At 44.9% G+C, this 27802-nt stretch overlaps 1 protein-coding gene across 5 annotated transcripts in view; it reads left to right on the plus strand.

Moving 5' to 3' along the window:
* Positions 1 to 1441: 1441 nt before the first annotated feature.
* The window catches only part of robo2 (roundabout, axon guidance receptor, homolog 2 (Drosophila)), a 1634458-nt gene continuing 1608097 nt past the window's right edge, over positions 1442 to 27802 (plus strand). The window contains exons 1-2 of one of the 5 annotated variants that reach the window (XM_072585787.1): positions 13517 to 13561; positions 25671 to 25709. Coding sequence is in view for 2 of the 5 variants with exons in the window: in XM_072585780.1 (XP_072441881.1) it covers positions 1457 to 1564 (108 nt within the window). In the remaining 3 variants the exon portion in view is untranslated. Of the gene's footprint in view, positions 1565 to 12991; positions 13122 to 13381; positions 13562 to 15692; positions 15720 to 25670; positions 25710 to 27802 lie in introns of those variants that run through there. The other 4 variants (XM_072585780.1, XM_072585785.1, XM_072585784.1 and 1 more) reach the window with 4 other exon arrangements.

Raw genomic sequence — 27802 nt, forward strand, 5'->3', positions numbered from 1 at the left:
TGTCTTTGGAGAGGCAGAAGGTGACTTACTCACTTCAAGATTTGCAGCTTCTGTCCTGCTCTAACAACTGAGAGATTTGAATGGTTGCTTGGTTAAAGAGGTATTTCTCATCAATGATAAACAGCTAGACTGTTGACAGTAGGGGACAGAGCATTGAGTCATGAAGAGAGATGGTTAAATTCTCTTTCCTGTTTAAGATAGATTGTTTGGCACCCCCAACTCCCTTTGCATTGCAGTTTTCAGCAGTTTTTTCCAGTTTTCTGGTGTCTGGACTCAAAACGTTAACTCAGTTTTCCCTCCACATATGCTGCTGGTTCTGCTGAGTTTCTCCAGCAATTTCTATTTTATTTGTTTCAGATCTCCAACATCTACAGTTCTTTGTTTAATTTTAATATCAGTTCTCCCAAGGCACAAAGGTAATTGATATCTACATTATCTCGACAGCAGATCACATCTTATCAATACCCTTAAGCAAATGGCTACGTGAGGGTTAATCTAGAAGCTAAGCTGAAGTTCCACCCATTTGAAAGATAGTACAGCCATTGGCTGAAATATCAGGAGCAGTTTGGTAGCCATCAATCGCGCCCAGTCTCCTCCAGCATGCACTTGTTTCTTACCTACTTCAATTCAGTAATAATGAGAATGTCCCTTTGTCAAACTAATATGTTTGCAGTTTCAAGTATGTAATTAACTACTTAATGTTACTAAAGATACAAGCCTTGTCTGCTGAGAGTTAGTGGTGGCTTATCCTTCATCATGTTTTCTCAATGGACCTGAGACTGGAATAGGTAGGAGGATTTATGGCAGCATCTGATACAGTGTATTCGATAACAGGCAGCTGTGGAGATCATTATTTCAGCAAGGTGACATCTGCAAGCACCTAATACCACAGATACCCCTGCCCGGGTCTCCCAGCCTCTTCCTCCCCACCATCAGAACCAGGGGACAGCACTGAATTTTGGACATTGATTGTGACAGGAAATTGCCCAGGTCTGGAATTGTCAACAAAACAAATAGAGTTTCCACTGGGTAAATAAACCAGTGATGTTAATTTTGTTTTTTAAATTAGTTTCAACTTTCCTCTCCTTGTTTATAAACAAATGTTTGATATTTGTGTCTTACTGAATGCCATCAATAAAAATTGAAGCTATGCCATTATAACATAACTTGATCCTCACCACCAGATGGCTCCCATCACTGAAATCCTCAATTGTTGTAGTATGCCTTGGTGGCCATTGGGTAGCACTGCAGAGTGAACTTCCTGTTCCACCAATGGAACTGGCATTCCAATATCCATTAGGAATGTACAAAGTTGTTCCAGTTAAAACAACTTTATTCTTAATTAGAGGTATAACAGAAAGAACTGCTCCTTGTGTCTGAAAGGGTAGATAGGTATGAGGGGAGTGCTGCTGGGTGAGTTACTCTTGCAGAAGGACCAGCAGTCATGATGGCATGAATGACATCCTTCTGTCCTATAACCATTCTGCGCTTCTGTGGGGACACCTTGTGCTGGTACTGCAGAGCCTCATCAAGCACGATACCTTACAAGGCAGTGGAGTCTGTGGTGAGTCGCAATGCTGGTTTGAGTTCATTACATGTTAGACTGCTTCACATGTACCATAGAGAGTTATATTTTTGTTGAATCAGGTATCCTGAAATTTATTTACAACGCTAACTGTTTATGTGATATCACTGGCCCAAACACAGAGTCTGGTTCTGATTTAATGTGTGTGTGTGCATATACACACACATAACTGATTTCATAAATCAGTTATGCAGTTATGCAGGGATTGACTGCAGGTGAAAGGTGTCTGGATTGTCACATGTCATGATGTCAACTTGTCTTAAAGGTACAGATCTGCCTGCTCTGGAATCTGCACCATTCAATATCAAGTTAAAGTATCATGTTACATCTTAAAAAGAGGTCATTTTTCCCAAAAGGTCTACCATTTTGTTGCATGTATGCCTCCTCCCTCTTCAACTAATGCTTTGGTCAGTGCATTTGGGAGGTCATGTTGCAGCTGTACAGGACATTGGGTTGGCCACTTGTGGAATACAGCGTGCATTGGGTAGGTCTCCCAGTTATGGGAGACTTGAAAGGGTTAAGAAATGATGCCAGGATTGGAGGGTTTGAGGTATGGGGAGAGGCTGAAAAGGCTGGGGCTGAGTGTTGGAGGCTGAGGGGTAACCTAATAGACGTTTATAAAATCATGAGGGGCATGGATAGAGTACATAGAAAATGTCTTTTCCCTGGTTGGGGGAGTCCAAACTAGACTTCATAGGTGAGAGGGGAAAGATTTAAAAGGGACCTAAAGGGCAACTTTTTCACACAGAGGGTGGTACGTGTATGGAATGAGCTGCCAGAGGAAGTGGTGGAGGCTGGTACAATAACAGCATTTAAAAGGCATCTGGATGGGTATATGCATAGGAAGGGTTTAGAGGGATACGGGCCAAATGCTAGCAAATGTAATTTGATTTATTTAGGGTATCTGGTCAACATGGACGAGTTGGACTGAAAGGTCTGTTTCTGTGCTGTACATCTCTATGACTCTAATGCTATTGGTTAATTAAAATCAGCAAGGACTTTTTTTTAAGGGAAAGTGAAACATGCTTTTCATTAGTATTGTACTTTGTCTCACAGAAACATTTTAAATTGCTTCTTCAATGGTGCCTTGCTGTTTCTGATGAAGTGCTCAGCAGTTACTTGCACAACAATAGATCTGACAGTTCCAGGGCAGGACAGGACAGTGCAGGGTAGTGAAAGTCAGTCAGGGTTCCCATTCCTGACTGCCTTCGAGTGAGTCTTGCTGTGAGCGATATCAGAGGATTGGATTGAATGTGACTGTGATGCACATCTCCGTGTAATCGCCTCTTGACTGTCCCTGTCCAGGCTGACCCAGGAAGGATGGCTATTTGGGCAAGGCGGTGCCAAGGGGGCAGAGTTCAGGGGACTTCACTAAGTGGCTGTTTCCAAGTGCAAAGGGAACCAATGGTATTATTCTAGACAAACCATTCATAGAGGAGAAAGTGAGGACTGCAGCTGCTGGAGATCAGAGCTGAAATTGTGTTGCTGGAAAAGCGCAGCAGGTCAGGCAGCATCCAAGGAGCAGGAGAATCGACGTTTCGGGCATAAGCCCTTCTTCAGGAAGCATTCCTGAACCATTCATAGATCCAATTAACGTTGCATGGAATCCCACTCAGGATCAACGGGTGGCACGGTGGCTCAACGGTTAGCACAGCGTTGGGAACCTGGATTTGATTCCGAGCAACCGTGTGTGTGGAGTTTGCCCATTCTCCCTGTGTTTATATGGATTTCCTCTGGGTTTCCTCCTACAATCCAAAGATGTACAGGTTAGATGGGTTGGCCATGGGATATGCATGGTTACAGGGATAGAATAGGGGGAATGGGTCTGTGTGGGATGCCTTTTGGACAATTGATGTGGAACTGATGGGCCAAATGGCCTGCTTCCACACAGCTGGGATTCTCGGATTCTACAATGACTGTTGTTGATTGTCTGAAAAATCCACCTGGTTCACCAAAATCCTCTGAAGGAAACATGTAGCTGTCCTACATGTGACTCCAGGCCCACAGTGATGTGGTAATTATAAGGATGGATGGTAAATACTGGTGTTCGCTCACATGCCATGAAAGAATAAAAAGAATTTAAGGTCATTGAGATATGGTAAATGTAAATTACCACAGCCCCAGAGGACCATTGGTCGCCCCTCATATTAGACAGAGAAAATTCATGATAGTTTACCCTGAAGGTTACAATAATCGTAGAACCCTATTGTGTGGAAGCAGGCCATTCAGCTCCTCAATCTCCAAAGAGCATCCAACCCAGATCTACCCCTCCCCAATCCCTATAACCCTGCAATTCCCATGGCCAATCTACCAAGCCTGAACTTTTCTGGTCACTATGGGACCAGTCTACTTAATCCGCACATCTTTGGATAGTGGGCATAAAACAGAGCACCTGGAGGAAATCTACACAGAAGCAGGGAGAACCTACAAACTCCACACAGACAGTCCCTCATGACTGGAATCAAACCCGGGTCCTTGGAGCAGTGAGGCAGCAGTGCTAAATCACTGAGCCACTCCTGGATGATGATCCAGAAGCACAGACTAATTTGTTGGGGTAATGAGTTCAAATCCCACCGGTGTTTCCAAAAGATTTTTGAAATGGTATGAACCAGATGAAGGAGCAGCATTGCACCTGCCATGTGTACAGGCTGCCCTCTCGCTCAGAAGGGAACCTTGTTTAGTGAGCAGCAGGAGCATCAACCTGCCTTCTTAACAACCTAACGAAAACACACCTTCCATACAGCAATTTCATATCATAGACGTTATCTATCCAGTCTTTCCATTGGATGTGGTATTCATGATTACATCTTCAGGATGTTTCTCTCTACCTTGAAGGTGCCATATGAATGTAAGTTGCTGCGAATATTGTGTATGCCAATGTCCAGTGAAGATGGCAGGCTGCAGGGGGTAACATCAACGATGAAGAACACTGCCACTTAAGTCGGGCTCCATCTGAACTCACCACAGGAGAGACCGTGACATGTGGTAATGTCACTGTTCGTGAATCTAGAAACTCAGGCTCATGATGTAGGGTGTGGGTTTGAATCCTTCCCACAGCAGCAGCTGGGATTTAACAATAAATAACATAACAGTATGCTGATGATGAAGGGATCATCCCATCTGGCTCACCAGTGTAACTTCGGGAAAGGGTATCTTATACAGTCTGGCCTACAGGTGACTCCATATCCACAATGTTATATGTGCAATATAATTGACTCTTACCTCTGTCCACCTGGGCTCACCTACCGTCTCAGAGCTGGGAGCAGAGGACCTGCTTGGGAAGCCTCATGTCACTCATATGGGCAAGATGCCCAGCCCCATCGCTGCCGATAAAAGCAGGGAGAGGGGTTCAGTGCCTCAATGCTTGGGAATGTTGGCCTGTTCGAGGACGCTGGTCTGGATGTGTCTGTCTTCCCAGCAGATTCACAGGATCTTGTGCAGAGAGCGTTGGGACCACCAGTAACACTCATGAGGAACATGTTGAAAAATTGCTCTCAGCACCCATGGTACTGTGTGACCTCTGCTCTGGATCCTTTGTACCAGCTTATGTCAGGACAGGTCCAGACTTTCATAGAATTGCATAGAAACCCTACAGTGTGGAAACAGGCCCAACAAGTCCACACCAACCGTCCGAAGAGCATCCCATCCAGACCTTTCCCCCTACTTCATCCCTGTAACCCTGCATTTCCCATGACTAATACACCTAACCTACATATCCCTGAACACTGTGGGCAATTTTGCAAGGCCAATCCACCTAACCTGCACATCTTTGGACTTGACTGCTGTACTCACTTTTCACGAACATCTCGCTACATTCCTCAGGCTCACAGCAAACGACGATAGGTTCTTAAGTGTCATGGGGATCAAGGATTATAGAACATAGAAGAATACAGCACAGTACAGGCCCTTCGGCCCTCGATGTTGCGCCGATCCAAGCCCACCTAACCTACACTAACCCACTATCCTCCATATACCTATCCAATGCCCGCTTAAATACCCATAAAGAGGGAGAGTCCACCACTGCTACTGGCAGGGCATTCCATGAACTTACGACTCGCTGAGTGAAGAACCTACCCCTAACATCAGTCCTATATCTACCCCCCCTTAATTTAAAGCTGTGCCCCCTTGTAATAGCTGACTCCATACGTGGAAAAAGGTTCTCACTGTCAACCCTATCTAACCCCCTAATCATCTTGTACACCTCTATCAAGTCACCCCTAAACCTTCTTTTCTCCAAAGAAAACAACCCCAAGTGCCTCAGCCTTTCTTCATAGGATCTTCCTACCATACCAGGCAACATCCTGGTAAACTTCCTCTGCACCCGTTCCAGTGCCTCCACATCCTTCCTATAGTATGGCGACCAAAACTGCACACAATATTCCAGATGCGGCCGCACCAGAGTCTTATACAACTGCAGCATGACCTCAGGACTCCGGAACTCAATTCCTCTACCAATAAAAGCCAGTACGCCATATGCCTTCTTCACTGCACTATTATGTGGAGAAAGAGGTAGATTGGGGTTGAGAAACTTATCAGCCATGATTGAATGGCAGGCAGGCGGGAGGCTGGAAGAACACAGCGATCCAGATAGCATCAGGAGGTAGAGAAGTCATCGTTTCGGACATAACCCTTCTTCATGTGGGATATAGATAAAGCAGTATTACTTCTGCAACAATAATTGCTTATGCAAGGTAAATGAACTCACACCAGTGTATAATTGTTTCAGCCAAGAGCTGAGCCAACAAGAATGAAAACTATATAAAGGAAATATATAATTGTTTCTGTATTAGCTAAAATGTGCATACAAGAATGAAATGTGCCTGCAAACAATGGTAGATGTTACAGACAAATAGATAAGGTGCTGTGAGGGGAGGGGGTGTAGGTTAAGCTAGATATGCCTGTACTAACAGTTACAAGCATCTGTCTCCTGCTTCAGCAAAAACAAAAAAAGACCACCATCAAGAGGTTATAAGGCTCTGTGTAAATAAAGAATAAAAGGAAATATTGCTTTGGCAAGCAAGGAAGCAGATGGCAGTGAAGAAGGATAAATAACAATAAGACCACAGAGGGAGGTGGTCAAACAGCCTTGTGAGGCCAGAGATAAACATTTTGTCACAGAGAAGGCCGGATGAGTTCAGAGATAAACAGCCGGGTTTAGATTAGAAACAGATGTAAACAGGGGAGGAGCAATGGGAGAAGGGAAGAGAAATAGAATACATAAATATTAAGTACTCGTTAAATTTGGTGTGTGTGTGTGTATGTATGTGACTGCCTTTGTAAACAGCAGACACCACACCCCTCTCTTGCAAGAGTGTAATAAACAATTCTTCTGCTTCAGATCTTGTCTCGGACTGAAATTATTGAATTGAGTGAGCTTCATTTCTCACATTCAGGACTCGGGTGGGTGGGGGTTGGAATCTGCAGATAAAGGGGATGGCGGGGGCACGATTGTGAAGTGGGGATGGGTGGAGACAGACAGAGGGTATGACCTGGTTGGTCAATGGGAAGAATGAATCTGGTAGGTGGCTTGGAGGAATGGGTGGAGCAGACTTGATGGGCTGAATGGCCTAATTTCTGCTCCTATATCTTATGGAAGACCAGATTGCCAACAATCGAACAGATCGGGCAAAGTGAGGCATCACTGCCCTCATCAGAAAATAGCAGTTCAGAGCATCAGCTCTTTTCTCGATGTGACTGGGAACATACGGGCCCACGAGGTTAATTGTTCTGCAGGAAAGAATTTGACTCTAACAGAGCTGGAGCTGTTTTAAAAACAATGGTGTCATGTAGCATTTCGCCATTTCACTGTCAAACTCAAGATGATTTTGAATTAATGTCTTATTTCAAAATGTTGAATCTGGTTCAGTCTGTCCACACCCACAGTAGTGGAACCTGCCATTTGATGATGCAGTAATTGTTCTAGGATGGTGGGATTGCAGTAACATCGTTCAGGTGATGTGAGAGTTTACTGTCCTTGACATCTGACCGAGTGTGGCATCGTGCAGCCCTACCAAATCGGCAGCCAATGGGAAGCAGAGGGAAAGCTCTCCCGTGATTGGAGTCATTCCTGACACAAAGGACGATGGTCGAGGTTGTTGGAGGCCAGTCATCTCTCTGCTCCAGGCCATCTCTGCAGGAGCTCCTCGGAGGTCCTCAGCCCAATCACTTTCAGCTGCTTCATCAATGACCTTCCACCCCCTCCAATTATAAGGTCAGGAGGGGGATGTTCACTGATTATTACGTGATGTTCAGCACCATTCTCAGATCCTGTTCAAAGGCAGCAAGGTTCAGACAGTATCCAGGTTTGGGGTGATAAGTAACATTTGTGATCTGCAAATGCCAGAAAATGACCATCCCCATGAAAGAGAGAATCTAAGCATCACCCCTTGACATTCAAAGTCATTACAATCACTGGGGGCTTTGGGCCAAGTGCTGGCAAATGGGACTATATTAGGTTAGGATATCTGGTTGGCATGGACAAGTTGGAAAGAAGGATCTGTTTCTGTGCTGTAAGTCTTGATGACTCTATGAATCTCACAACATTCTGGGAGATTACCATTGACTGTCACCTGGACCAGCCATATAAGTACAATGGTTGCAAGAGCAGTTCATAAGCTAGGAATCCTGCAGCAAGTAACTCATTTCTTGAATGTCCAAAGCCTGTCCACCATCGATAAGGACCAAGTCAGGAGTGTGCTGGAATACTCCCCACTTGCCTGAGTGGGTGCAGCTCCAACAACACTCAAGAAGCTTGACACCATTCCTGGAGATTATTAGTCCACTTGATATAGGTCAAACACAGACAAATGGGACTTATTCAGTTTGGGAGCATGATCAGCGCAGACTGATTGGACCAAAGGATCTGTTTCCATGCTGTGTGACTCTGACTATGAATTCAGATTTCTAAGCACATTGTGTTGTCTTTTCCCATCATCATCCCATACAGGGAAAACTTGTCTGGATGGATGTAGCATCAAACGCACTCAGGCTCATTTCAGGACAATGCAACTGTCTGATTGACACTTCATTTACCACCTTCTGTATTCCACCACTGATGGTCAGTGGCTGCAGAGTGTACCATCTATAAAAGTCACTGCAGCAACTCACCAAACTTCCTTTGACAGCACCTTTTCAAAACCACAAGCTCTACCACTTGGAGGGATGAGGTCTGCAGGTACATGGAGACACCACCACCTGCAAGTTCCCCTCCAAACCACTCACCATCCTGACTTGGAAATATATCGCCATTCCCCCAGTGTTGCTGAGTAAAAATTGTGGATCTCTCTTCCTAACAACAGCGCTGTGGGTGTTCTTACACCCCAAGGAATGTACTGGGGCTCCCTGATTTACAAACCTGGGACTTATGATTGTTTGTATTTACAAATGTGATCTCACACAGTGGTTAATTATGAAGACCCACTATACGAATATTTCCATGTACTTACAAACAGCATTGTGTTTCGACTTGTGTACAAAACAACCTGTGAACGGACTCCAGAACAGAGCCAATTTGCAACCTATAGACTGCCTGAAGTCGTTCAGGAAGACCGCTCACACTGCCTGCTACAGAGTAATTATTGTTTGGCAGGGGGCAGATACCACTTGTCCCCAGTAGAAGATGGTTAATCAAACCATTGGTGCTACCTAGCAAAACAGCAAGGTGTGACTAGAATGAACAGGAAAGTAAAACTAACAGTTCCAATGTCAGAATTTAGAAGTGCTAATGTCATTAGGTGAATTTAGTTAAATTAAGACACAGAGGTGTATGTGTGTGTGCTTAGTTTCCTTTCATGATTGGAAGTTGGGTGAAACAGAAGACATCCAATGTGTGACTCCAGAGTTATTTATGCAACCCTGTGGTTTGTTAAAGAGTGAGATAAAGTGAATTTCTTCAGAGTTAATTGATCAATTTTCTATTTGTCCCTTTTGTTATTCCTGACTCCTTCACTGGGTTAACTGACCGCTCTGTGGGAAGCAATGAGGTGAGCTTCAGCTACACTTTCAACCAGTTTGCGAATAACAGTTAGTCCTGCTTCTATTTGTTTTCCACATAAATAACTTCACACCCATAAACACACACGCGCGCACACATACACATATTGACACATTCACACACATAGGCACCCTCCGAAACTCACTCACACTCAGAAACTCACACATTCTCACCCTCACACATAAATTGTTACATATACTCTCCCCCTCTCATACACACATCCTACCCACATTAACATACACAGTCTCCCTCACACACTCACATATGTATTCACTCACTACACACACCTGCACATACACACTCATGTACACTCACATACTCTCACTCATTCACATAAACACACATTCATTCACACTCTCCCATCCATTTACATACACTCACTCATGCATTCACTCACATACCCATTCACACTCACACACTCACTCACTGATCCTTTTCACTTGCCCCTGGTACAGTCATCAGTCCCTCGAGTTTAAGTTAAAAGCACAATTGTGTGTGTGTGTGTGTGTTTGTATGTATATGTGTCGGGATGTGTTGGGGTGGGATGTGAGAGTGTGTGTTTGTATTTGTTTTGGGGTGTGTGAGCGTGTGTTGGCATGGGATGTGTGAGTGTGTTTGTTTGTATGTGTGTTGGGGTGGGATGTGAGTGTGTGCGCTTGCATGTGTTTGGGTGGGATGTGTGTGTGTTTTTTTTTACTCTTTGGCAATTCTGACATGCCCAAAGAAGCCAATGCCTTACCTCATTGTCCTTAACCAAATCGTCAATTGGTCATAGATCACCAAATGTCAGAAGTAAAACCCTGCTTCACTTAAAACCTAATTGCCTCTTTCTAAGCTCTTTTTTCCATACCCTCTATTACTCTAGATTCAAATTTCGACAGTGAGGAGGTGCTGCACATCTGAAGGTCGTGAAAGGTGTTGCAGAAATACAAGTCTCTTTTCGTTGGGGGTGGGGGCATGGAGTTTGCTTTCTTGTTTGTGAATTGCTCAATTCCTTTGGCAAGTGCTATAGAACAATGTCAGATGGTCACTTAATTGCAGGTAAGTGATAGATGCTGGACCTGTGGGTCTCTGTCACATTCTTCACTTGAAAGTAAGTCAAATGAATGAACTCAGGCATTGGTTGGCCAATCCATCATGAAGCTAAATCAATGTTGGAACTGAACTGGTCATTAGTCTGAGGCTGATCATCCCCAGACACAGATAGGAGGTGACTACAGGGACTATGTGTTGAGCTGGGCAGATTAAAATGCTTGCCTTAGTTGTCCAGGACTTTGTTCCAGTTGTTTTGTCAAGTCATGCAACCCTCATCCTTCATCCATTCCCCATGGACTATTCCTGTCAATTCATGCCAACCCCTGCCACCTATCTGAACCCAAATAGCTACTCATAGTCTCTATGTCAACTCATGCCTTCATTCACTCCCAAATGTGTGTCTACTTAATGTCAAATCATGGCCAGTCACCCCCGTACCCTTTACCCTTTACCCTCCATGCCAGCTCAGCCAATATTCATCACTGGTTGACCTCAGGAGCCATGTTGGAGTGAAATGAAGCAAAAGTCTACACTCATGTAAACACATTCAAATCTCATAAATTCTCTTGAGTACTTAAACTCTATGGGATAAGCAGGCTTATATTCATAATATTACATCATTGATTGCTAAGGCCCCTCCAAGTACTTTCAGGTTCCCCTCCAAAGCTAGACATCATTCTAAATTGGAATTGTGTTGCTATTCCTTCACTAGAGTGGGTTTAAAGTCCTGAAACTCCTTATCTGATAGCACCATGGATCTGCCAACTCCACACGGACTGTAGTGATTCAGGAAGGCAGCTCAGTACTAACCTTTCAAGAACAGTTAGGGATGGATGCAGTTCTTCCAGCAATATACACAATCCATAAATAAATAAATAATTGATAACCGTGTTTATAAATTTAGCATCATCAACTGAGATAAGCACAGTTTCTAGGAAGCAGCCAGCCAGTAATAATGTGTTGCTGGAAAAGCGCAGCAGGTCAGGCAGCATCAAAGGAGCAGGAGAATCGACATTTCGGGCATAAGCCCTTCTTCAGTGTATGCATGTGTGACTGTGTGTAAATGGATGGGAGAGTGTGAATTCCTGAAGAAGGGCTTATGCCCAAAACATCAATTCTCCTGCTCCTTTGCTGCCTGACCTGCTGCGCTTTTCCAGCAACATATTTTTCAGCTCTGATCTCCAGCATCTGCAGTCCTCACTTTCTCCGAGCCAGTAATAATGACCTAATGATCGCGCTTGAGGTGACGAGACCAAAGAGGATTATAATTTCCAGAGGAGATTTTTGTTAAGACCCTCGCTGACACAGGCAGCCTTTTCTTTCTCAATTTTAAAGGGTCAGTGATTTAAATAACTTAACAACATGTCAGATTTAGGCTCTATCCATCCTTCAAGAGCATTTATGTCTCCTTTAATAGTTTATAACTCCCATGGTGAATGTAAAGGCTATTTTAACTCCGTGTGGTGTTTTAAGTAGCTCCACTGAGTTCAGGTTCTCTTGTGTGACTCAAGCCCCATTTACACTCCCTGCCTGTGAAATGAGGGATGTGGAATAGCCAGATCCAGGTCCTACGGAGTTTCCACGACTCTGTGAAAACCTGGCCCGATGGCTTGCATTTGTTATTTGCAAAAAATAATTACAGAATTACAGCAGCTGAGCAGGGGTAAGGGGGATTTTATTGTTTTGCCCTTTCAAAAAGCCAGCATTGGTACAGTGAGACGAGCATAAAATCTCAGTGTGAAAGCAGGCCATTCAGCCCATCAAGTTCACACCAACCCTCCAAACAGCATCTCACCCACACCCTTACTTTAGCTCCATAACCCCACATTTCCCAAGGCTAGCCTGCACATCCCTGGATGCTGTGGGCAATTTAGCATGGCCAATCCAACTAAACTGTACATCTTTGGACTGTGGGAGGAAACCAGAGAACATGGACGGGGGACAATATTCAAACTCCGTGCAGTCACCTGAGGGTGAAATCGAACCCGGGTCCCTGGTGCTGTGAGGCAGCAGCGCTAAGCACTGAGCCACCGTGCTTAAGGTGAACGGCCTTTCCTTGGTTTTGCAGAATTCTGTGAGCATTCCCGCATTTCCTCTTGCTGCTCAGAGACTCAGAAACCTTTCGAGCACATTTCCAGCTTCTTCAGGGGCAGGGAAAGCATCTGGGGAAAATGCGCAGTCACCACAATTGTCAGTAATACACCTTCACTTTATCACTTTTGGATCGAGGCAGATTAGATTTAATTTCCTTCAGAATTACCAGTGTATCGTTTCTTTTGCTGGAGAGCTCGCAGACTCTTAATATGAAATAATGTGCCTCAAAATTGAAGCTGTTGGATTTGTCTGTGGCAGTGATTTGCAGTATGCTCAGCTCTTGCAAAATCTGTGAGCAGAATCAAGCTGAATGGATCATTGTAAAGAGTCTCTTTCTTGATGAAGGATTTTGTAAGGACAGCCTGGACTGGCAGTAATACTGAAGAAAGGCTTTTATTCTGAAAGTGCCTTCAGGCAAGTCTTGTTGTATGTATTAGATTACAAGGAATGCAAGACCTGTGGCAATCTCCATTATCTTCAAGCTCCTTCCCTCTCTCTCTCTCTCTCGCTCTCGCTCTCTCTCTCCATCGCTCGTCTTCTCCTCAGCTTAAGTGAAAGGATGGTTTAACTTCTCCTGGAATTCTATTTGCAGTGAACTCCCTGGGGCAACTGTGGTGAGGTGGGGAGGGGGGAGGGGGGAGTCTGTGGGCAGGGGGAGGTGGGGGGACGGTGGAGAAGGGACTGAACAGGGTCAGAGTCAAGTCTCCAGTCAGAGGCTATTGACAGATCACACCAACACCACCTCCAAAAAATCAACTCTCCACCTCCCCCCACCCCCTCCAACACCCTTTCCCTTCCTTTCTGAATAGAAAACAGCAGAAGCTGAAGACAGAATCTCCACGAAGTCACCTAAGGTAAGTTAGATGATTATCACTGATAAACTGGAGAGTGAGCTGTCGTTATTTTTGTGTGTAATGCGAAATGAAGTCTATTGTATGTGAATTTTAATTGTCCAAGTGCCTGAATATTTCTGGTGAATTTCAGAAAAGAAACAGAAACCAAGTTTTGTTTAACATAGAAGATGCAATGCAGAAACTGACCATTCAGCCCATCTCCACTAGGCTAGTATTTGTGCTCTACACAAGCATTATCTCATTTTGAGGGAATTCATGGGCTGCAGGTAAAAATAAAATGGTTTTAAAAAACTGAGCTGAGGAGTCGAGATGAATTTGGATTTTAAAAATAAGGGAAATGTATTGAAAATGCATTTTTCCCTGCAGAAGTGTTTGTGTTTTGTTAATGTGATCTGTTTGGCTTCTGATGGAGTTTGGAAGTGTTTGTCTTTAATGTGTTAGTGGAGCCAAAGTCTCCTGAACTTGCTGGCCCAAGAAAGGGAAGAGTTTATTCTGGTCTGATCTTGGGAGTTGAGCTTCTAAAGGTTGATCTCCCATCTCTGGAAGCTAAGGCAGTGGGACCAGGGAATATGGGTGTTTGTGGGATGGCGGGGTTGGGAGGGAGGTGGTTTTGTGATAAGAGACACCCCTCTTCTGATTTAATAAAGTCCTGTCACAAAGCATGTATGGTATGTGTGCAGAAACCAGGTCGTTGGGTTTGGTGATGATGCCAGGTGACTAGCTCTGCCAACATAAAACCATAGAAGACGGGAACAGAGGTATGCTGTTCGGCCCTCCAAACCTGCGCTGTCATTCAATAGGATCATGGTTGGACCAACATTTTTCACGTCCACTCTCCTGCCCCTTTCCCGTAACCCTTGATTCCCCAACTGATCAAGGATCTATCTTGAGCGGCATGGTGGCTCAGTGGTTAGCACTGTTGCCTTAGCGCCAGGGATCTGAGTTTAATTCTGAAGTGCAAAGATGTGCAGGTTAGGTGAATTGGCCAAGCTAAAATTGCCCACAGTGTTCAGGGATGTGTAGGCTAGGTGCATTAGTCAGGGGAAATGTAGAATATTAGATAGAGGAATGGGTTTGGGTGGGGTACCCTTCAGCAGGCCAGTGTGGACTTGTTGGGCCAAATGGCCTGTTTCCGCACTGTAGGGATTCTGTGAATCTATGATTCTGTCTCAGTCTTAAATATCCACAAGGGCTCTGCCCCACAGCTCTCTCTAATAAGGAGTTCCAAAGTCTCTCAACCCTCTGAGAGAAGAAATCCCTCCTCATCTCACTCTCTTAAACTGGTATCCCTTTATTCCCCTGGGCCTAGATTCTCCCATGAGGGGAAACATGCTCTCAGCATTTACACTAGCCTATCCAGGCGAGTTGTAGGAGCGGAAAAATAGATTCCTTTACAGAAGGCAGGAGGAGAACCTGAGGGGAGAATCCACAGTGGGACACACCCCCACCCCACGCCCCACACCCCACAGCATCTCCCCCCCCCAACAGGCGCACACACACGTGAGTACACTGACGCACAGCACATCTCACACACACCACACGACACCACACACCACACACACCTTCACCTGTATGTCATGGTTCCAAGCTCCATCCTTGGGTTTGACATCGGCTGGGCTGAATCAGGATTGTGTGTGTGTGTGTGTGTGTGTGTGTGTGTGTGTGTGTGTGTGTGTGTGTGTGTGTGTGTTACGGGGGTGGGGGGGGGGGTGCATGATTTGGGAGTGACTCACTAACCCTGGAACCAGGGGAGGAAGGTTTGGCTAAAGTGTTGTGCCCTGATCACTGTTCAGTGACCCTCCCACCCCCCCTCACCCAGTAGTCCCCATCCACCTCAGTAATCCATGGACATAAAATTTGAATTTCAAAAGCTTAAATGAATGTTGAATTTATCAACAGGAATGTCAAAGTAGTGGGAGGTGAGATGGGAGGGGGAGGTGCTGTTATAGCACGGTTATATAAATCCTTAGCTATCGACAGTATTCTGTACAATTCTGAGCAGTGCATAATAAGAGAACAAAGTGGCATTCGAGGGTGTGCAGTACAGTTCCAGTACTACATTGTTTGGGATAAAACCGTTACAATGATGAGGCCAGGTTGCATCGACTAGACTTGTGCTTCCTTTCATGTCGAAGATTAAGGAGTGATGAAGCAGAAGGTAATGACGGGAGTTGATGATGAGTCAAGAGGAAGTCTTTCCCCTGGTCAGGGGTGTCAGCACAAGGGGCTGTTCTCAGTAAAACCACTCAGGAGTGATGTTTGGAAAGACTTCTTCACACAGAGTGCTGGGAATCAGGACTACCTTGCCTGAGAAAAGCCTTTGAACCTGGGAAATAAATTTCAAAACTGAGATAAATTGATTCTTGTTTCTCTGTAGTTAAGGGCCACCTTTTCTAGATGTTTCCAAAATGGAGTTAAGACAGACACCAGCCAAGATTGACTCAAGTGGCAAAACAGACTCAAAGGGTAGAGGGTCTTTACTTCCAAAAGAGTTATTGTCCTTATGGATCTGTACGGAATGAGCTGCCAGAGGAAGTGGTGGAGGCTGGTACAATTACAGCATTTAAACGGCATCTGGATGGGTATATGAATAGGAAAGGTTTGGAGGGATATGGGCCGGTGCTGGCAGGTGGGACTAGATTGGGTTGGGATATCTGGTCGGCATGGACAGGTTGGACCGAAGGGTCTGTTTCCATGCTGTACATCTCTATGACTATGACTCATACAGGGCTCAGCAGTGATGCTGCCCCAAGGTTGCATTGCTGATTTTGGATTGAATTGTGGATTTGTGCTGAAGAATGTCATTCAGCCCATTGTGCTTGCACTGGCCCTTCGGAGTTTTTTTAAAATTAATGGCAACCTCCTTATGCATGGTGTGTCTGTGTAGAGAATTGAGTAGGTGGTGGCTTTGTGGTATTAGAATGAGATGTGTCATAGAATCCCTGCAGTGCAGATAGAGACCATTCAGCCCATCGAGTCTGCACCGACCCTCCAAAGAGCATCCCACTAGGAGCCACCCTTTCCTTGTGACCCCACATTAACTATGGCCTTTGGACTGTGGGAGGAAACTGGAACACCCAGAAGAAACCCACGCGCACACAGAACGTGCAAATTCCACACAGTCACCCGTGTCTGGAATCAAACCTAGGTCCCTGACGCTGTGAGGCAGCAGTGCTAACCACTGAGCCACCATGTCGCTCCTATAGTCTTTGCCTGAACTCTCTGGATTAATAGCCCAATGTTCTGGGGTTTCTAACTCTGCCATGGCAGATTTGAGTTGAATAAAAATCTGGAGTCAGGAATCTCATGATAAGCATGAAACTGTCGTTGACTGTTGGGAAAAACCCATCTGGTTCACTAATGTCCTTCAGGGAAGGAAACTGCCATCCTTACCTGGGATTGCCAACATGTGACTCCACACCACAGCGATGTGGTTGCCTCTAAACTGCCAGTTGGGTAATTAGGGGTGGGCAATAAATGCTGGCTTGGCCAGCCACACCCACATCGTATGTGTAAGTTTAAAAAAAAATCATCCAATGCCCTTGAATGTCTCAGTTGAGCAGTTCATCTCTTCAGGCATTTGTTCCCTGCTCCTCTGAGTTTTGATTGTGAGATCCTACATGAGCCCATAGCCTAAGCTTGCTATTAGAGAAGGTGGCTGTGCTGTCAGAGGTACTGAGATGTTGAACCCTCTCAAGATAGCCTTGGGATAGTTTGTGATCTAATAACCCAATTACTAATAAATTCATGTTTGACCCTGAAAAGTTGTGGAATGGAGTTTGAAATATCAAATTATTTGTGGCTTAGCATCATATCGAGAAGAAGTATGGAAGGGAGTAACTGTTTGCAAGACCTCACGAGGGTTTCATCCCTACTGAATCCCTACTGTATGACCCTTCAAAGAGCATCCCAGCCAGGCTCACCCCCTCCCTGTAATCCTGCGTATCCCATGGCTAATCCACATGTCTTTGGACTGTGGGAGGAAACCGGAGCACCCTGAGGAAACCAACGCAGACACGGAGGAGAATGTGCAAACTCCACACAGAGAGTTCTGTGAACTCTACGCAGACAGTCACCCAAGGCTGGATTCGAACCCATGTCCCTGGTGCTGTGAGTCGGCAGTGCTAACCACTGAGCCACCATGCCATCCAAGTCCCACCCACCCTAGTTTCTTTGTGACTCTGGTCAGACACTAACTGCTAACTTTCACTCTATAATTGTAGATGGGCGACAAGACAAACTTTTAGGAAAACAATTAAGCCATTGAGCCCATTGCAACTGCTCTGCCATTGAATATGATCAATACCGTTCACGTGCACTATCCCAAAATCCTCCCAGTGAGACCTCTGGGGTAGAGAATTCCAAAAGATTCACCATCATCTGATTAAAATAAGTTCTCTTCATTTCAATCCTAAATAGTATTGGCCTGATTTTTAAACTATACCCCTTCCCACTGATTCTACACTGCCCAACCAGGAAGAGCATCTTACTTGCATCTATTACTTTTTGTTTATTTTTATTTATCCGTGGAATGTGGCCGTCATGTGCAGGGCCACCGTTTATTGCCCATCCCTAGTTACTCAGAGGACAGCAAAAAGTCAACCACATTGCTGTGTGTTTGGAGTCACATGTAGGCCGGACCAGGTGAGGGCATGAGTAAACTAGATGGGTTTTACCAACAGTTTCCTGGTCATCATGAGGCTCTTAATTCCAGATATTTTAGTGAATTCAAATTCCCCACCATGGTGTGTCCCCAAACATTACCTACACCTCTGGATTAATTGTTGAACGGTGATCCTATGAGGCATAAGTCTGTGATATTGTAGCCATTTGGTGCTATTAATAATTGTCAGCCAATAAGTGGCAGTAAATGGACATTGAAGGCTGAACTAGTGATGGCAGCACAGCAGTTGAGAAAATAATGCTAATCGTCCTTAACAGTCAGCCTTCAACCTGTCTGAATTCAGAGCTAAAGTTACAACTACAACCAAAACTGAGGCCCAGATTTCCCAATGGCCAGACAGTTAATATTTCAGCATATAGGGGATTTGCACATGGCGAACCTGTAAAATCCCCACCATAGCACATTCCAAAGGAATTGCCCTGGAAATTGAGGATTTTGTTGGGCAACTCCGTACAGCTAGAACTCTCCCAAAAAATCGGGAGATTGGGAGGGTTCCAGTGAAATTAAGTGATTGATGACACAGGAAAAATTAATCTAACTCCTGAATAATGATTAAACTGACCCAATACTGACTAAACATCCTCAACTACAACCATCTAATCCTGATCTGATCCCACCTTCTGCCCTTCAAGAGCAGAAATCACACAACATTCCAGACCAAGGACACCCCTCACCCAGCCTGGACCAAACAACATCAGACTCCCCCCACCTCCCAAACCTCACCACCCCATCCCAACTCCCCCATTGCAAGCCATTTACCCCTCCCTGCATACCCTTGTTCCTCTGTCTGCCAATCCGCTTCCCTGCTCTGCGCTTGACCTACTCTACTCCTAGCCCAGAGCCCTGTCCCAGCTTACACCTTCTCCTGCTCTTTCCTTCCCTCCAATTCTGGGCTAGGCATTAGCTTACCCCCACCACCCCCCCCCCCGGCATCATCACCCCAATCCAGACACCGCACCTTCACTGGACCTGACCCCCACTTCTCAAACTCCAGGCCTTATTTCCAGACCCTCCTACCCCCTTTGCTGGACTCAATATCTCCCATCCACCTATCTGACCCCCTTGCACACTGGCACACTACTCTTTCCCATGTGGTGTTCTACCTTTGGGCACGATACCTATCTGGCATCCGAACTCCTTCTCACTTGGCACACTATCTCAACCAATAACCTACTGCCCACTTGGCATCCCATGCTGGTTGCACCCAACCTCTTGGCACCCAACACACACTTAGTTGGTACTCTATCTCACCTAGTACCATAGCCCTGGCACCCAATCCTCTACCCACTTGGCATTCCACCTCCTTCCCCACCTCCCCAAAATTCACTAGACATTCTGTCCTACCTGTTAACCTGCACATTCTGGTGCCCTGCTTTCCTGGTATTATAGCCTTGCACGTACCTTATGTACGTAGGATTTAACAGCAACCATCAAAGTGGCTGCCTATGATTCAGGATCTTTATATTTCTGAATATAGCAGCTGTCTGATATGAAAAGGTCAAAGTTTTCCTTCACCTGACCTATCTGCACTATGAGAGAATGGTCAGAATTACAAAGCACAGTTAGGCAAAGGAAAAGGCTCCTCAGCCCACTAATCCTGTGCTGATGTATGATACATTTCTAAACCAAATACCTCATGCCTCTACCCAGTCAGTATCCCTCTACTTCTTATCTATTCATTTGTTTGTCAAGCTGTCTCTTCAACATTGCTATTGTATCTGCTTCTACCAACTCCTCTGGCAATGCTGTCCAGGCACTTGGAATTATAGAATCTCTACAGCGTGGAAGGTGGCAATTCAGCGCATGGAGTCTGCACTGACCCTCCGCAGACCATCGCACCCAGAACCAGCCCCACCACCCCTCCCCTCAACCCTTCATTTACCATGGCTGCCCCACCTTGCCAACACAACCTTTAAACATTCCCCCTTTTACCTTCAACCTATGTCTCCTAGTAATTTCCATTTCTACCCTGGGTAAAAGACTCCAACTGTCCATTCTGTCTCTGCCTCTCATGATTGTGGAAACTTCTAACTTCTAACCACTGAGCCACCGTGCCGCGCCCTCCTGTCACAAAAGAAGGTTGTAGTGTTAAGCTGCTGTGTGAGATTCCAAGTCACAGAAAATCCAACTTGAAAGGCGACAGACCTGAACTAAAGCCTAACAAGTACTCTACCACTCTTTCTCTCTCTGAAAAGCCGGAATATTCAAAAGGATGTTTTGATTTGCAAACTGACAGTTTAAAAAGTGCTGAAGGATAGCTTCAATCAATAATGTGATCCTGGCACAAACTCAAAAAAAAAAGGTTTCCTATAATAACAAAGCCCTACCTCTGGCCAGACGTGGCTCAGTTTCACCATTTTCTCTTCACAAAATAGTGAAAAAACAAAAAAAAAAGACACATGATGTCGTCATTTCTTTGTTATTAGCACAAAAGCCACTGACCTACAGGGTAGACCATTTAGGACAGAGATGAGAAGAAACTTCTTCACCCAGAGAGTGGTGGCTGTGTGGAATGCTTTGCCCCAGAGAGCAGTGGAGGCCCAGTCTCTGGATTCATTTAAGAAAGAGTTGGATGGATCTCTCCAGGATAGTGGAATCAAGGGTTATGGAGATAAGGCAGGAACAGGATACTGATTTAAGGATGATCAGGCCATGATCATATTGAATGGTTGTGCAGGCTCGAAGGGCAGAATGGCCTACTCCTGCACCTATTATCTATTGTCTCTTGACGGAGACATGTCTGCTGTTTTTAAAGGAGTAGCAACATTTAAAATATACTTTAATATAACATTTAATAATAGAAAAAAGAGAAAAGAAGTTGGTGGTAAATCACGAAAGAGAAAGAAGCACTACACTATAATATAGACTTTTACTTGCAATTTCTTGGAGCATAAATGTCACAAAGGAAAGGTAGAAAGTAAACACCTGAGCGTGGATTGGTAAACCATTGATATTCTGTCAGAACTTCAGCTGTTTAAAGAAAGAATCAATCTTTATGGATTATCAACAAAGATAAATAGTCACGCCCCTCACATCTGGCACTGAAAGGTTCAGAAGAGTAACATCCTCCTGTATTTTTGATTATCCTGACAATATTTTTCAGATTTCAGAAGACAACATAGTATTCAAGCTAATTTTAGGATACACAGGCCAGTATTCATGCCATACTAACAGCAATCAAGTGAAACCATTGGCCAATTCTCGGTCACGTGTCGATGCAAAGGGACAGGAGGTGATTTGACCAAAGCTGAAAGGCTTATGGAACTCTGCTTCTGGCAGCTTATGGGCTGGCATGGTGGCTCAGTAACTAATGCTGCTACCTCACAGGACCTGGGTTCAATTCCAGCCTCCGTCTACTGTCCCTGTGGAGTTTTCACATTCTCCCTATGTCTGCATGAGTTTCCTCTGGGTGCTCTGGTTTTCTCCCTCAGTCTAAAGGTGTACAGATTAGGTGGATTAGCCAAGTTAAGTTGACCAGGATGCCCAGGCCCGGGAGATTGGCCGTGAGAGATGCCGGGTTACAGGGTGAGGGGGTTGGGATGGTCTTCAGAAGAATGGTGTGTATTTGATGGGCCAAATGGCCTGCTCCCACACTGTCAGGATTCTATGATGAAGATCACTCCCTCTCTCTCCATTAACTCCTCCACAAAAAAGCATTTATGGGCCAGCCAAAAGAGTCCACTATTAATATTCTCTTGGAAAAAGGACACAAATTTGAAGGAATTGTAGCAAGCCAGTAGAAAATGCTTGACTCTGGACTAACTGTTGTAGCTATCGACTGGTTCGGGGAGCATCTAAATCTTGTAAGAGGTGTGGCGCGTTTCACCCACCAATGCACTTTGTGATATATACAAACACAGTTCTACTCGAGGAGCTTGGGCCAAATGAACAAAAGTGGAAGTGACCAGTGAACTTCTCACATACAACTAACCACTTCACAGTGACATCATGAACCAACCCAGGAACAATGGCCAAAAATAAAAGTTTCAAAATTCTACTCCAGGTCCGACAAATCAAAGAGGCAACTGCAATGTTACAGCTTGCGGACACCAGTCAGATAGTATGACTTGATCTCCACCTATCGACTGAAAGAACGGGCAACGTACATGCGATACCAAAATTGACACTGTTGCCAATACAAGTATCATCCCATTACGTGCCTTACCTAAGATGTACTCAGGAAACTAGATAGTGTGGTGTCTCCTACATGTGGCAGCTTGCAACAGGTTTGACATCTCTATGCTTTGGCATTTTCCATCTTAACTATCAATGCAGCTCCTTGAGTTGACCAAGATACGCGAAAATAAATACTATTTTTAACAATGAGTTGACAAATCCCTCACAGGTAACAGACTCTAACATCGATCTTATGTTTGTCAGTCACCATCGAGCAGTGCAGATATACCAAGCTACGACAGCTCAGTAATGTCATCGTCAGAAGGTCGCCGGAACATGTCAAACAGGTCCATGAGCTAGTTCATTCCTTCCAGACATTCAGAGACCAACTCGGACTCTCCAGAAATACAATCTTAAAGGGCAAACAAGCCGTAGTCCTGCAAACTTTATATCACAACATGCTGGATCATATGCATATAGGTCATATGGATACAGAATAAAACCTAGAGATAAGCCCATGATTCCATAAGGACATGAATCAATTCATCGAAACATGTTGAATTGATCAAACTCAACAATCAAGAGGACCTCTCCTTCCACAGGAGATTCCTCTGAGCTGTGGTACAAGATTCCCGACAGATATTTCCCATGGCTGCAGACATAGTTGCATTCTGATGAATGACTGTGACCCCACCATGGCAGATGGTGAAGTTTGAATTCAGGAGAAGTCTGGATTAAATGCTACCCAGTGGTGACTGCGTAGCCACTGTCAAAAGCCCATCTTGTCCACTAATGTCCTTTAGAGAAGGAAGTCTGCCATCCTTTTCCAGTCTGGCCTACATGTGACTCCAGGCCAGCAGCAATGTGGTTAACTCTTAGTGATAGGCAACGAATAACTGACCTAGATTTTGACATCAATAACTGTCGGCAAATGTTTTAAAAAGTGTGATTTGAGGTGAAAGTAATAATTGAATTGTAGCTAACGCCTAAAAGTAATGAGCTCAGATTTTGTTTCCATTGTATGCATTTGTTGTCTTAAGTCTTTCAAGGGATGTGGGCACCACCAGAAAGGTCAACATTATTTATCCATCCCAGCTGCCCTTGAGTTGAGTAGTTTGTTAGCTCATACAGATATGAAGGGAGCATCTTATGAGTAGAGGTTGATGAAAATTGGACTTTTATTAATTAGAATATCAAAGAATGAGAGGCAACTTTCTTGGAACATTTAGGATTCTTAGAGGACTTGACAGGATAGACAGCTGAGATAGATAGATTTTTGCTCATTAAGGCAATCAAGGGTTGTGTGGAAAGGCAGGAAATTAGAGCTGAGGATTATCAGGTCGGCCATTGTCTCATTGAATGCTGGAGCACAATGGATGGGCTCAATGGACTACTTCAGCTCCTACATCTTAAGCTCTTGTTTCAGAGGGCAGTTGAATCAACCACACTCCTGTGGCTATTAAAGGGCCTGAACTATTATCACTAGATTATTAATCCAGAAACTCAGCAAATGTCCTGGGGACCCGGGTTCTAATCCTGCCAAGGCAGATGATTGAATTTGAATTCAATATAAAAAAATCTGGAGTTAAGAATCTACTGATGGCCATAAAATCACTGTCAGTTGTCAGTTAAACCCAATTAATTCTCTAATGTCCTTCAATGAAGGAAATCCTCCATCCTCATCTGATCTGGTCTACATGTGACTCCAAACCCACAGCAATATGGATGACATTCAGTTGCCCTTTGAAATGACGTAGCAAGCCATTCAGTTGTCGAAATTGCTACAAAGTCTCAAGGGCAACTAAGGACAGGCGATAAATGCTGGCCAAACAGTGACACCCACATCTCAGAAATGAATAAATAAAATCAATACAAGTGGGCCAGTTGCGTTCACAATGGGTACAATAACCTAAGATGGTTTTGTGGCAGAATTACTGAATTAATGAATGAACTGAACTGCTCTGGTGGGAATTGAACCTATTTCCCCAGAGCATTATAATGGGCCTTTGGATGATCAGTGTAACTACCAGTGTGCCGTCCTTTTTCATTTGGTGTGCGTTTGTGTATCAATGAGATTTCATGCCTGTTGACATTCGCTGGTTCTGGATTAGTGGTGCTGGAAGAGCACAGCAGTTCAGGCAGCATCCAAGTAGCTTCGAAATCGACGTTTTGGGCAAAAGCCCTTCATCAGGAATCTGCAGTCATTGTTTTTACCTTGTTGACATTCACTGTCTGGTTTCACACATTAAGTCACTTGTGGTAAGGTGTGGGGTTCCCATTGCTGCTTCCCCACATTCTCCACTTTAGGGGTTAATTGGAGGGATGGTAAAGGTTAGCTAGACTTTATTTCCTTCATGGTCTTTGATGTTATTTATTGCGACTGAAACACACACTGTACCCTGAGCAGAGGGCTGAATATGCGTATCTGAGGCCCATTATAATGTATCACCTTTCAGCGTAACCTCATTGCCTGGGCTTTTGAGAGATGAATGACTAATTGGGTAAGTCACTTGAATTGATTTTGTCGAGATGGTTCTGGCTGCCCCTCTCTCATTCTCGTATGTGTGCGTATGTGTGTACATTTATTCACTTGTTTATTCACCGTCGCTAATGGTCCATATGACTGAATGATAGCACTTACTGAGCTAAGGAGCACAAACTGCAATTACTTATCTCCAAATATAAAATGAGAAGCAGTCCTGTTTTTTTCTACTTGAGTTAGTGAAGGAATCTGAGATTGGTACAGTTGAGAACAGAGGTGATTCAAACAGTCAGGGCAGGCAGGGACACAGCAGAGGACAAGGTAGGACTGATAAATTTAAACTGCATTTATTTCAATGCTAGGGGCCTAATGGGGAAGGCAGATGAACTCAGGGCATGGTTACGGACATGGGACTGAGATATCATAGTAATTTCAGAAACCTGGCTCAGGGATGGATAGGACAGGCAGCTCAATGTTCCAGGATACAAATGCTACAGGAAGGATAGAAAGGGAGGCAAGAGAGGAGGGGGGAGTGGCGTTTTTGATAAGGGAGAGCATTACAGCTGTACTGAGGGAGGATATTCCTGGAAATACATCCAGGGAAGTTATTTGGGTGGAACTGAGAAATAAGAAAGGGATGATCACCTTATTGGGATTGTATTATAGATCCTCTAATAGTCAGAGGGAAATTGAGAAACAAATTTGTCAGGAGATCTCAGTTACGGTCCACTTCGGAGTACCGAGAGGTGGGAGCTGGGAGGAGGTGACGTTGGTGTGAGGTGATTGTCGGGAAGGCCGGTAAATATATTTAAACTTCTTACCTTCAGGCCAGCGAGGGAGGAGCGAGCAAAGGACTTCTGGGAAGGGTAAGTAGAACAGGTTATATTTGCGTGGCTGCGTTACCCGAGACACTACTCAGGTAGGGTCTCCCCCCATCCTCCTCCTCTAACCTAAAAAAAAGTTGTGGGAGCCAGATTGACAAGGTAAGGGAACTAGTTTATTTCCTAATCCTTTTTTTTAGTAGTCACTTCGGAAGTTAGAATAGTGGGAATGGAGTTTAGGGCAATGGAATTTTCCTCCTGCAGAATGTGGGAGGTAAGGGTCACCACTAGTGTCCCTGCTGACTACATCTGCGGGAAGTGCACCCAACTCCAGCTCCTCGAAAACCACGTTAGGGAACTGGAGCTGGAGTTGGATGAACTTCGGATCATTCGGGAGGCAGAGGGGGTTATTGACAGGACTTAGAGAGGTAGTCACTCCCCAGATAAAAGAAAAAGACAGATGGGTGACAATTAGGGGACAGAAAGGGAACCGGCAGGCAGTGCAGGGATCCCCTGTGGCCATTCCCCTCAACAGTAAGTATACCATTTTGGATACTGTTGGGGGGGGAATGACTTACCAGGGGAAAGCAGTGGGGCACCTGCTGCTCAGAAGGGAAGGGGGAAGAGGAGCAGAGCAGTAGTCATTGGGGACTCCATAGTTAGGGGGACAGATAGGAGGTTCTGTGGGGACGAGAGAGACTCGCGGTTGGTGTTTTGCCTCCCGGGTGCCAGGGTCCGTGATGTCTCTGATCGTGTTTTTGGGATCCTTCGGGGGGGAGGGAGAGCAGCCCCAAGACATGGTTCACATTGGCACCAACAACATAGGTCGGAAGAGAGATGGGGACTTGAGGCAGAAATTCAGGGAGCTAGGATGGAAGCTTAGACCTAGGACAAACAGAGTTGTTTTCTCTGGTTTGCTGCACGTGCCACGTGCTAGTGAGGTGAGGAATAGGGAGAGAAAGGAGTTGAACACACGGCTACAGGGATGGTGCAGGAGGGAGGGTTTCGGGTTTTTGGATAACTGGAGCTCTTTCTGGGGTAGGTGGGCCCTCTACAAGCAGGATGGTCTTCATCTAAACCAGAGGGGTACCAATATCCTGGGTGGGAAATTCGCTAAAGCTACTAAGGTGGATTTAAACTAATACAGCAGGGGGATGGGAACCAAAATTGTAGGACAGGTACAGAAGAGGATGAGAGTAGGGAGTTCCTAAATCAAGTATCTGACACTGGCAAGCGAGAACCTGGTTTGAAGTGTGTGTACTTCAACATGAGGAGCATCCGAAATAAAGTGGGTGAACTGGCAGCGTGGGTTGGTACCTGGGACTTCGATGTTGTGGCCGTTACAGCGACATGGATAGAGCAGGGACAGGAATGGTTGTTGCAAGTTCTGGGATTCAGATGTTTCAGTAAGAACAGAGAAGATGGTAAAAGAGGGGGAGCTGTGGCATTGTTGATCAGGGACAATATTACAGTTGTAGAAAGAATGTTTGGGGACTCATTAACTGAGACCAGTGAGTCTCACTTCAGTTGGTGGTAAAGTATTGGAAAAGGTTATAAGAGATAGGATTTATAACCATCTAGAAAAGAATAAACTGATCAGGGACAGTTGGCACGGTTTTGTGAAGGGTAGGTCGTGCCTAACGAATCTTATTGAGTTTTTTGACAAAGTGACCAAACAGGTAGATGAGAGTAAACCGGTTGATGTGGTGCATATGGATTTCAGCAAGGCGTTCGATAAGGTTCCCCACAGTAGGCTGTTATACCAAATGCGAAGGAATGGGATTGTAGGAGAGATAGCAGTTTGGATCAGTAATTGGCTCACTGAAAGAAAACAGAGGGTTGTAGTTGATGGAACATGTTCATCTTGGTGTCCAGTTACTAGCGGCGTACCGCAAGGGTCGGTGTTGGCCCCACTGCTGTTCGTCATTTTTCTAAATGACCTGGATGAGGGCTTAGAAGGGTGGGTTAGTAAATTTGCAGACGACACTAAGGTCGGTGGAGTTGTGGATAGTGACGAAGGATGTCGTAGGTTGTAGAGAGACATAGATAGGATGCGGAGCTGGGCTGAGAGGTGGCAAATGGAGTTTAATGTGGGCAAGTGTGATACACTTTGGATGGAGTAACCGGAATGCAAAGTA

Source organism: Chiloscyllium punctatum, chromosome 15 (genome assembly GCF_047496795.1).
Source record: "Chiloscyllium punctatum isolate Juve2018m chromosome 15, sChiPun1.3, whole genome shotgun sequence".
Lineage (NCBI taxonomy): Eukaryota > Metazoa > Chordata > Chondrichthyes > Orectolobiformes > Hemiscylliidae > Chiloscyllium > Chiloscyllium punctatum.